Source organism: Psittacula echo, assembly GCF_963264785.1.
Source record: "Psittacula echo genome assembly, chromosome: 5".
NCBI classification, from domain to species: Eukaryota; Metazoa; Chordata; class Aves; order Psittaciformes; family Psittacidae; genus Psittacula; species Psittacula echo.
Genome location: NC_137739.1, coordinates 51,416,070 through 51,427,507, shown reverse-complemented (window position 1 = coordinate 51,427,507; position 11,438 = coordinate 51,416,070). Strand labels below are relative to the sequence as shown.

The 11,438-nt window shown below is 44.4% G+C and overlaps 1 protein-coding gene and 1 long non-coding RNA gene across 2 annotated transcripts in view; both read left to right on the top strand.

The window, feature by feature from the left end:
• The first annotated feature begins 676 nt into the window (after positions 1-676).
• On the top strand, positions 677-3,646 carry LOC308222231. The gene is made up of 3 exons (XR_013957096.1): positions 677-1,008; positions 1,258-1,386; positions 3,150-3,646. It is a non-coding gene; the product is annotated as an uncharacterized lncRNA (long non-coding RNA).
• A 1,217-nt stretch (positions 3,647-4,863) lies between these two features.
• The window catches only part of SLC25A21 (solute carrier family 25 member 21), a gene marked incomplete at both ends in the record, with an annotated part of 266,466 nt that continues 259,891 nt past the window's right edge, over positions 4,864-11,438 (top strand). The window contains one exon of the mRNA XM_080619849.1: positions 4,864-4,930. Within this exon, the coding sequence (XP_080475975.1) occupies positions 4,864-4,930 (67 nt within the window). The remainder of the gene's footprint in view (positions 4,931-11,438) is intronic.

Genomic DNA, 11,438 nt, shown 5'->3' with positions numbered 1-11,438 from the left:
TCACCTCGAGTTTTCCAGGCAACCTTTCCAGCGCTGCCCCCGCTCCGGGGAGGCGGCAGACGGTCTGCCCCTGCCCTCCCGGCTGACCTGACCGACCCTGATACTACAAAACGCTCATCCCCGCACGGAAAACGTGCTTCCCCGCCTCTCCCGCTGCACAGCGGCCCGTAGGTCGGGAAAGCTGGGGTTGCCCGGCGGCCGCAGGGCACGGGGTTGTAGCAGGAACGCAACCAAGGGTCTGGCAGCCCCTACGTGGAGCCACAGCCCGGCCCAGGCGGCGAAGACCGGGCAGGGCCTCTTGCCTACGGGGAAACGGTGAGGGCACAGCGACACCTGCGAGCGCGGCCGCCAAACCGCGCCGCAAGGGACGGGGCAAATTCAAACTCGAGCGCCCCGAAGCAGCCGCGGCCACCGCGGGAAGGGCCCCGCCACCCCGTTACCTGCGCGCTCCTCCCCCACTGCCGGCGCGCGGGCGGCCCTGCGCCGCCGCCTCCACAACAAAGCCCAAGAGCGGGCGGACCCTGCGGCCGGAGCGCGAGGATGGGCGGGAGCGCTCAGCGACGGGGGGGCTCTGCTCCGGGGCGGCGCTGCTCCGGGGCGGCGCGGCCGGTATGCGTGGCGCGTGGGGTAGCACCGCCCAGCGGGCGGGAGAAGCTGAGAGAGGCCGACCGCGGCGGCGAGGGCGGCACCGGGGAACGGGGAGTGCGGAGTGCGGGAGCTCGGAGCTGGTTTGCGGCCGCGCTTCCTTCGCACCGGGAGAAGTTGTTTCCTTTTCGGGGGCTAGCACTGGGGTGCTGCCCAGGCTGGCACGGAACGGCATTCCCCACGAGGGGAGACAGTAATCTCAAAGGGAGACACAAATCCTGCCAGGGCCGTTAAGGAGGCGTATGTCGTGGCGCACATGCAGTGGTTTGGGAAGAGGCCATATGGAAATGAGACTAAGCCTAGAAGTGCTTTAGGAAACCTGCACACCGGGAAGAGGGCCCTTCGCGGGGGAGCAGACAGAGGGTAAGGGAAGTATGTCACATAAAAAGAAAGACTTCCAGCAGGAGAATTACTTGTGTTGAGGTGAATAGCTTCGGGGTTTCAGTATTGTGAGACAAACTTAATAGTCTCCTAATAATAGCAGAGTTTACTTTTTTAAGGAGCAGGTGTTCTGCTGTTGTGTAAACACAATTCTATGTAAATTCTATGCACTCTGAACAATCTTTTTTTTTAACATAAACTTCCCTTTTGTTGCAATGACATCTTCTGCAGGAAACAAATCTGACCAACCAGTTTCTGCACCTTCTGATCAATTCCAAATTCTCTTTACTGTTGAACTACTGAGGCAAGCACACTTCAACACTAGATGCATGGAGAGACCTGCATCTCTGGAACAAAAAGGTAGTGATGTTTCAGCATCTGCTTTTTGATGATACAGAACACTGGAGACTTGATGATCCTGCTGTATTTATTGAGCAGTAGTCTAAAAGAGCCAAACCAGGGGAACTAAGGCAAATGTTAATGAAACACCGAAGTTGAGATTTTAATTAATTAAAGGTCAGCACACTTAAAATTTATTCATTTAAGGGAGTTACTCTGTATTCCCACAGCAATCCCCACTTTGCTCTTGCACAGATCAAAGAATTCAAGTTACTGTTTATTTGCTGATGCATGCAAATTACATAACCGAATGTTATACCTTTCTGCAATTGGGTCTTGGTCTTTTAACACTTTATCAACACTTCTCTGTATATTTCCTGTGTTCTCATACATTTCTGGTGAAGCAGAAATAAAGGTGGTTTTCTCTAATCTTTGTTCTAAGTTACTAGAGGCTACATTTTCTTTCAAGCTTGGAATCTTTATTCAGTTAGCAACATTTGTTGCTGAACTGTCACAAAATACTTGCAGACACTCCATAAACCAACATATCAGAACAGTATTACAACTTCATGAAAATACTTTCCTAAAGATACTTTTACAAAGTTTTGGCTTCCAAATACTACGGCGCCTGCAATCTGTTCTCAAAACAGGAAAACATGTTTTGGAAAGGTCTGAGAAATGATTCCCAGACAAGTCTGTGAGGGGGATGAAAACATTGCAGTTTCAGAACCTTGCACACAAAGCCCACTTGTAGCCTGTTGAAGGATCTTTCCTGCTCAAAATGTTCCTCATGTGAAAAGCATTGGGATTTTGCTGGTAGAAAAAAAAAAAAGTTCTTTCCTAGTTAATAAGGAGGATGGTTAAATGAGTTGAATCTTCTTGTTTCTGATAGGTTTTCATGATTTTGCTTAATGTATTTCCAGATCCTTTCCCTCAGTCAAACAATAACCTTTGTATTTCCATATATCCAATCCAGGGAGCTGTGATCTGAGAACTCTGTTTTTCACAATACTATCAAACAAACTGCACTGCTTTCTGCCTCCATTAAATAAATAATGGCATTTTAATCCCAATCTAAAATATATTTCCCCTTTTATTTACATATATTTTCTCATTTACTAATTAATCTCTTTGGTTATGCAAACTCCATCCACCAAATGCTGGAAAACTATTTTTTCCCTGTCTATGAACTTTAGGCATGTCCATTTTCACTTTTATAGTAAATATGTGCCTTTCTTTCCAGTGGACTACTTCCTCAACTCTTCTCCTTGAGGAAAACATGGTATTATTAAAAACCAAAATGCATATTTCTCTTGTACTTTAAAGGTACTTTTTCACAACCGGAGGGCAAGGAAAACCAGCACATATTCTCTTTGACTCTATTCTCTTTGAGTCTATTCCTAGACACACACTCATGAAATCCCGATTTTAGCACAATGCCTCTGGTGTGCCTAGGATTCACTGTGCCTAAGATTTTATCTTAAAGTCACTATCACAAAGGTTTTAAATTAGCATCTATCTTACTAAACTAAAATGTATCTAGACAGCAGACTGCAGTTAAATACCTATCTCAGACATGGAAAACGCAGCATAAATGCACTGTTCAGACATATGAAACATGTAACAATATGCTTCTTAAGGAATAGAGAAAGAACTAGGTACCAACATTTGCCTTTGGTAGCTGTGCTGCAGGATGCATAAATGCACCTAGTTACAATTTATGCTTTGTACTTAGCATAAACTGATGCCCTTGTAAGGTAACAACAGTCTGTCTCTTCTTTTAGGGGAAAGAAGTTGAAAAATAAGGATGTAAAAACTACCTTTCTTTTCCTGCTCATTTGAAGAGATGCCAGTAAATCTAGCTCCCTATTTCCACTTCAAGATGCTCAAGATCACACACAGAATTCAGAATTGCTTTGAAAATACTGTGAAGGATTTCTCATTCAAAATGAATATTCTTGTCTGTGTTAACACTGTAGGGCCATTGACAAGAAAGAAAAAAAATTAAACCCAAATTATCCATGTGACTGCTTAAACAGACATTGTAGCACCTTATTCAAGAGGCATTTCCTTAAATCCATCTTCTTAACTCTAATAAACATGCCCTTGAGATCAACCATAGTTTTGTTTTCTCCCTCAAAACAATGTAATTGAGCTTGTACCCCTGATTGCTAGCAAAGAAGCAAAGGTTGAGCTCAGAGTGGACAAGCCTTCCCTTGAGGCAAGAAAAGTCAGCAGTGCCAGAGGCTGTGGCCTACATGCAAAAGGAGGAAACAGAGAAGAGTACAAGAAACCACAGTGCTATTCAAAGTTAGGGGCAAGAGAAGTGGAGACAAGGAAAGTCTTTACAGCAAGCCCAGGAGTTTGACTAGTACAACAAGGTCAGTGATACAGCAGGGAAAATAAAACACCACATACAACACTGCATCTGTTTCCAACTTTTACAGGTTCCAAATCCACATAAACATTTAGGTATTCAGTTGTTGATTAAGTGCTTAAGTTGTAGTTTATTAACCTGAGTGCCATTTTGAATCTGGCTCTAAGTCAAAAAGACTGTCTGTACTAGTAAACACAAAGGATCTGTGCCCATTCTCTGGCTCTGACAATAAATGTCCTTGTGTGTTCTGTATTCATATGGCTTGAACTGTCTTCCCCTCTAATGATGCTGCCTCTGGGGATGTGCCCATGCTGTCCCCAACTAAACCCTCGAACCTTGTGGAAAAGTACGGTGTGGCCTTGGTGGAAACAATGCTGGAGACTGTTAGCAATGACACTGACTGTGTGCCAGCACTCAAGCCCATTCCCCGGCACTGTTTCGTTTACTAAAATGGGCCAACAGATCTGCATAACACATGCAACAGCCACTCTCCAAAGGACAAAATATCTGTGTCCTTTGAACACCAAAGAGTTGGAACCAAAGCCTGAAGGTTTTAAAAGCACAGAAAGAGAGCCACTGAGACAAAGTGGTACCACCGACCCTTCCTAGAAAGAGTGCCAGAGGAGCTGCGGGTGTTAGCTGGGTCCAGGCAGCAGTGGGGAGTAGGACTTCAAGTGTGCGCTGTATGGCACCAACCGCAAAGCCAGAAGTACACGGCACAAACCTGAGGAGGTGACAGGCCTTCCCCCATAAGCTCACGGAGAGGCCGCCAGAGCCTGTCTCCCGTCCCAGCTCTGCCCGAGAGAGGCAGGCTATCGGTTTCCCGGCTAGAAGCGATCCCAGAGCCCTATCTCTGCCGTCATCACCAGCAAGCTGCGAGCCCGGGGCTGCCCTATGCCCGCCGGCGGCTAAAGGCCGCTGCGCGACCGCATGTGGAGGCCTGACCCGCGCTCCCGCCCCGCCCGGCATTGCCGCTGCCCCCCCTTTCCCCGCAGATAACCGCGGCTCCCGCCTCCCCCCCTGCTCTTCTCCCACCCGCCCAGCACGGAGCCGGCCCCAGCTCTGCAGCCGTTCTCCAGGCGCTGGTTGTTTCTCGCTGCGGCACCAGCGAGCCAGCGGGGATGGCTCGGAAACCCGGGAGCTTTCTGCAGGAGGCCTCTCACCAAGTCGTCGCCGGAGGCTCGGCGGGTAAGCGGTGCGTTCCCCCTGGGCGGGGAGGGTCTGCCCGGCCCTAGCCGGCGCTCCGCCAAGCTGAGGTGAAGGCGGTCCCGCCGCCGCCCGCCGCCGCCCGCCCCCCCGCGCTCTCCTGAAGCTCAGGAGCAGCGGCGTGAAACGGCCTGGTTCAGTTGCAGCACCTCCTCCGCCGAGCGGCGCGGGCGGGCGGACCCCCGATGTGCCCCGGGGGTCCTGGGGGCGGGTGCGACGCGGCGGTAGCTGGTGTGATGGTGCTCGGCACCCCGCGGGGGTGAGGGGACCCTTCCCGGGCCTGCGGTGTATCTCCGTTAAACACACGGTACAGCCCCTCGGATGATAATGGGGGCAGGCGGGCCCCCTCCAACGGTAACAGTGAGCGGTGTCCCCTTCGATGGGTGCCAGTTTCCTTACTCGGAGCATGCTCGGAGCTGCCCCAGCAGCCTCTGGCGCCTTCTCTGTTTCGGATGTGTCCCCTGTGCGCTCCCCGCTGCTGTCTTGTGGAGGAACCCACGCAGGGCTACAGTGGAAACGCGTTTCTGTGTTTTAAAACTTTTTTACTGATTCATCACGTTATTTGTATTTGGAACTATAAGTGTCAAAACGGTATGCATCTGTTTAGCAATGAAAGTATTACTAGTCAATTTTTTGTTTGCTTCCTGTATCTGAAACATTTAAGTCAGCTTGCAGTGCAGGCAACATTTACAAAATATCCTGCTCTTCCAGTGTACGTATGTAAATCCTGTGAGCATTTCAGCTATGCCATGTGTTCTTATGTGTTCTTTAGTGTCTCTTTTGGGGTCCAAATGCTGTTTGCCATGTTTTACATGACAGGAAAGCTGCACAGTAATGTGCTGTGTCTTATGTAATGCTTCAGTGTAATGTGTGCAAGCAAAATTCTCCTGTGGGTGAGTCCTGCATGGCCATAATGCTGCGTGTTCTGTTCCCTCTAGTTCCCCTGCTGCTCCTAATTCCACTTTTATATATTCCTGCCACCAACATATATTTGAGTGCTTCCCTTTCATGCTCATGACTGCATGTCCTTTGTTTTCAGCATTCTGCTTTGATACAGAGGTTTCACAGCAGAAGCAGAGATGTGCTGTCCTGTCCCTTGCAGTGTATTGTATGACTATGTTTAGCTCCTGCAGCTGTGGAAACTCTAAAGCTTTTTTAGATTATGCTTGGTACCACCCCCTTCCCTTAGGAGAGAAAGGGAGGCTTTAATCTGTACTAGCCCGTTGAAGGCCTTTCATACATGAAGGGATAATGAGTTGTTTTGCTGCCAGATGTTTTGCAAGATGACATATTTATCTGCCCATAGCAGTGGGCCTGTGCCTTGATGATTCAGATTGATCTAACTTAGTATCTTTCCATTCTCTGGCAGTAGACTGTTTACAGGCTTTCTTCTTAGAAGGACAGACAGTTTTGATAACACACTGGAAAGAATACTGTCTTAGATAAAGGGCAAAGTTTTACAGAAGGGCTAGAATTGAGAAAAGTGTGTTTGGTGGTGTAGGGAAAAGACAGCATGAAAACTATTTGCTGATCTGGTAGGCATAGATGTTAAGGTGAAAGAATTTTCAGTTTAAGAAGACAACTGATCTGTGCCTAGCACTTTTTTAAGGTATAATGTGGGATGTCTGTTGAATCTGGTGCAGAGGCATAAGATGCTTGCATCTTTTTGCGTAGTCTTGTTTCAGGCAGGTTCCTTAGCTCCATCACTAACCAACCTTAAATCTGTACAGAAATTCCTACTTATTGGTTTTGAAATAAACCAGGAAGGATTGTTCTTTAAGTCTGAACAACACTAACACTGTACTAGATGGATTAGTGAATGTCTGACTTAAAGTGGGATTAAAGGGAAATGGCTCAAGCTTGAAAACTTGCTTCGCAGATGCTGAAACCTCAGTGGTGGTTTTCTTGGTGATTTGTTGAGAAGATAGAAGAGGAAATCCGTAGCTTTGAGATCTACAGTCTAAAGGTTAAATTTCTCAGGCAAGTGTGGATCCAACATAGAAAAGGTGGAAACATGAAGAAAAGGATGGAGAAATGAGTTGTTGAGAGTGTACTTGAGTGTTGTATTTCATCCTAGTGTGGGCTTTGATTGACAGACCTTAGTTTCCCAGTATCACTTTAGACAACCTGTATTGCTTTTGGCTGCCTCTGCAGAAGGACATAGTGCTTTGTTATATTTACTGGCGTCATGTGAATGTCCCAGATATCCTTGAGTGGCTTTGCTGCCTGTACCAGAGCCTATTATTTAGAAGATAAAAAAAATAAGAAATTGTGGTGAACTAATATTTAGATTTTTAAGAAGTTCTGATCATCTTAACTCATACAGTTAAGCACAAGGAATGTATGAAGGCGTTTGTAAGGAAGATGCAGAAAGTTGGTTTCTCTGACAAAACAATGATAGGAAAGTAGCAAGGTAGTAGAGGAATGAGCTGCACAGCAGAATGTGTGTTATTAAAAGGTAAGAAATATTGTCTGTGTAGCTAAAATGAGAGGTTATTTAGCATCTGCATGTCTGATGCAAAAGGATCTGATAAGTGATTCTGCTAGGTCAAGTGCAAAATGATTAGAGATAAGCCAGAGCTGTCAGAACAGGAAGAAAGGGATTTTTTAAGCTTTATGGAAGATGACAGGACTTGTTCATGGACTTAATAAAGACAGGGGAAGGAGAAAGAAAGAAATCAAGCATGACCTCTAGTCTACAGGACCGATAAAATGGAGGATACTGGCGTGCTGAAGGAAAGAGAAATTAAAGTATTCCTTTACAACAAAGGAAAACATTTAAACATACAATTTCTAAGGGAAAGATAAACTTGAATGGCTCTCTGCTGTAATTGAATGGTAAATCTCAAGCATGACAGGACCTTGTGCATACTTCATGTCTGCGGCAAGAGGTCCATCTGCTTCCACGTGGTGCATAATTTGACTTCATATTGAAAGCTCTGCTTCCTGAACATGTACTCAATCTTAAATCTCATCGAAGTCTTACTTGATCTTGGCTTATGTTCTTTCTGCTGGCATTCAGTTTGCTCGCATTTTTCAGATTTCTGAATGGAAGTTAATAGCATGATTGAGAATACTTGGTTTTTTTTGCTTGCCTGGGTGCGCGACAATACTGAAGAACAAGACTGAAATGTAATTGTGGCACTTTGTTAGTAAGTTTCATCCCTTCTAGTACAGTGAATTGCAGGCATACTCCTTTTCTCTAGTGGTTAATTAGTAAACCAAGGCATGTGTGGAATTTATAGGAGAAAGTAAACAGAAAATAAAATTTAAACTAAGAATCACTGTGGAAAGAACAACTTGAGAATCTCTAATTGATTTCCTTAGAGTTACAGCAATTCTTTAAAAGGGTAGTTGAGAAGTTCAGTCAATGCAGGGTTCAAGTTACAGGAAGAATTGTTTCGCTAATTCCCAAGGACTTAAAAAAACCTTGGTTTGTCTGCCTGTGTGGAAAAGGCAGGAATTGTTGCATACAAAGGCAATGGACATTTCTGTCCTCATGGAGAGGAACTGAATATTGCAAAGTACGTTGTGTGATACCCAGGTTGATTTGCTGAGACATCCTTGTGTTACAACAGAGTCTTGAGTCAGTTTGAATGATGAAGTGCAAATGTAATCAAAACAATTGCATGGATAACCCCTGCCTGAGTGAAGGGAAGTAGCTGAATATAGCTACCCGAAAACTTCTAGGGTGCTGCTGCTTGGTATAAGTGTGTTCTTGTTTTTCTGTAAGTAGGAAACAAAGGCTGCAGATGGCGACAGTTAGCTGAAATCACAGGTAACATAATTTCATTTCTATTTAGTTTGTATGATCACCTCTTTCTTCCATACATGTGAAAATAAATATATAAATATTTTTAATTTTGAGATTAAAATTTTGAAGAGTTTATTTAACATATCTATATGACTTTTTCAAATCTTTAATACTGAACTCATCTTTAAGTATTTTTCCACTGTAATTAAGCGTTTCTTTTTTTCTAGTTCCATTTAATACATGAACATGGTCTATTGGCTCTCTCATATATGGGAGAGATAGAATAAAAAGAGCTTTAAAAAAATTAAGATAACCAGAGGTGGACTTTTTCCTCTTTTTCTTCATGTTTTCATGAAAACGCAGGGTTTCTACCTCCTTTCTGGACCTCTTGGCTTCAATTTTTTTTTTTTTTTAAGAGTTAGGTTTCCAGCTTCATTGAAATCTAATAGGATTTGAGAGTCTAATTATCTTAAGCTCCTTTGAAAGTCCAAACCTTTTCTTTTGAAAGGTGTTTTAATTCAGGAATAAGCGAAGTTCAATATCCTGCATAGCAGCAACTCCTTTAAACCACATCGATAAGCAGGTAAGCCAATAGAGTAAGGCTGTCAGATGCAAATACAGTATTAAAAACAGTGTTTGGAATTGCCATCACTAGAGGCATTAGGCAGACAAATATCATTACAGTGTATGGTAGCCAGTATACTCTGTGAAACACTTCAGGTTATTTGGTCCCTGTGAATGAGAGGAGTGTGATACATAGAATAGAATCATAGAATAGTTAGGGTTGGAAAGGACCTTCAGATCATCTAGTTCCAACCCCCCTGCCATGGGCAGGGACACCTCACACTAAACCATGACACCCAAGGCTTCATCCAACCTGGCCTTGAACACCGCCAAGGATGGAGCATTCACAGCCTCCCTGGGCAACCCATTCCAGTGCCTCACCACCCTTACAGTAAAGAATTTCTTCCTTATACCCAAGCTAAACTTCCCGTTTAGTTTGAACCCGTTACCCCTTGTCCTGTCACTACAGTCCCTGATGAATAGTCCCTCCCCAGCATCCCTATAGCCCCCCTTCAGATACTGGAAGGCTGCTATGAGGTCTCCACGCAGCCTTCTCTTCTCCAGGCTGAACAGCCCCAACTTTCTCAGCCTGTCTCCATACGGGAGGTGCTCCAGTCCCCTGATCATCCTTGTGGCCCTCCTCTGGACTTGTTTCAACAGTTCCATGTCCTTTTCATGTTGAGAACACCAGAACTGTACACAATACTCCATATAGCGGAAGCACTTTAAACAGAAGGAGAATTGATTCATTCTCCCTCCCCCAGGTGTTTAGCTGATTTGTTTTGATTATTTTGCTGCCATTTTTCTGGGAATTTAAGTTAGGATGAGTGTCCTATATTAAGTGCTTTTTTTTCTTGCTTTTTAAGCCGTGCAATTGACATTACAGTGTTTATTGTTTCATGACATGTTACTAAATTACTCACTTACTGCTCCTAAGTAATTTCAACTAGCTAAATAGCCAGCTATCTTGACTTGAAACCATAATATTTTAAAGTGCTTAAATCTTCCTCTTTCTGAAGTCTCTTAAGGCTGAAATATTACCTAAGACAACAGTATATGCTCACTCTCTTTCGCTGCCTGTATTTGGCATTTTGGATCAACAAAAACTGTTTAGATTAAAAAGTGAAGGATGAGAAGCAGTTAAATAGTATTAGTTTCAAGGAAACATCCTACAAGTTCAGGTACTCCAAGGGCTTTGAACTTGTTTGTGCCAGTGAAGCCTATTTTCTCTGCTAGGTTGAGAAATTGATAGTGTGCTACCTGGTGTTGTACTTAGAGCTTTGGAGGGGAGTTGCTTGGTTGGCAGTGTGGTCAGGAGAACGTTAGGTGAGAGACCAAAGAGACCAAAGAAGACCAAAAGTAGATTGTGTGTAAACTGAGGCATTGGATATCCTGAACCTTCTCAAGTGTGTTCCCAGGGATGGGGAGGACATAGTAACTGTCAGGAAGTTAAGACTGGGAAAGATTTGAATGTCTTTGCGCAGACAGCCATCCCCTCTGTGGTGTGTTTAATGAAATGTGCGAAAAAGAAAATGTAAAATACCTTTTCAAGGTCTATGCAACCACTATTGCTTTCATTGTTAAACAGTTCAGAAAGGGAGTACGGTATTTGGGACACTTTGACTTCAGTGGGTTACTGTGATAAGGAACAGTCACTAAGGAAGCTAACAAAAACTGATGCTAGTGTGAGGTCATCATGGTCAAATTGCTGCCTTTGGTCTCCTGGGTACTTAAAAACAAGATAAAATGATATTTTTCATCCCATGAGAATGTACCTCCATGCTGCAGACCAGTGCAGCCAGCAGCTAGCTGGGGGTATGCAGAATGCCATGTAATTAACCAGTTGCAGTTACCTTGTGAACATTCCTCTGTGGAAATTAAGAGTATCTTCCCACCTACTACAGCACGTCAAACTTGAGTTCTGTAAATAACAGTTTCCAGTCTCTGAGCCTCCCCTTTTCTACCAGCTGATAATGGTGAAAATTCACCACTTAATCTGAAAGACAAATTGGACTGTTTGCTTCTTATATGTCTTCCCTAAATAAAAGGACTGCGAGGTTGCCTAAGAAAACCTTGTTTAATTTTAGTGTAAAGTAATGAATTCCTTACAGGTTTTCAGATGCTGTGATGAATATGAAAAGCTGGCAACTAGCAAAATTCCTCTAAATTTTC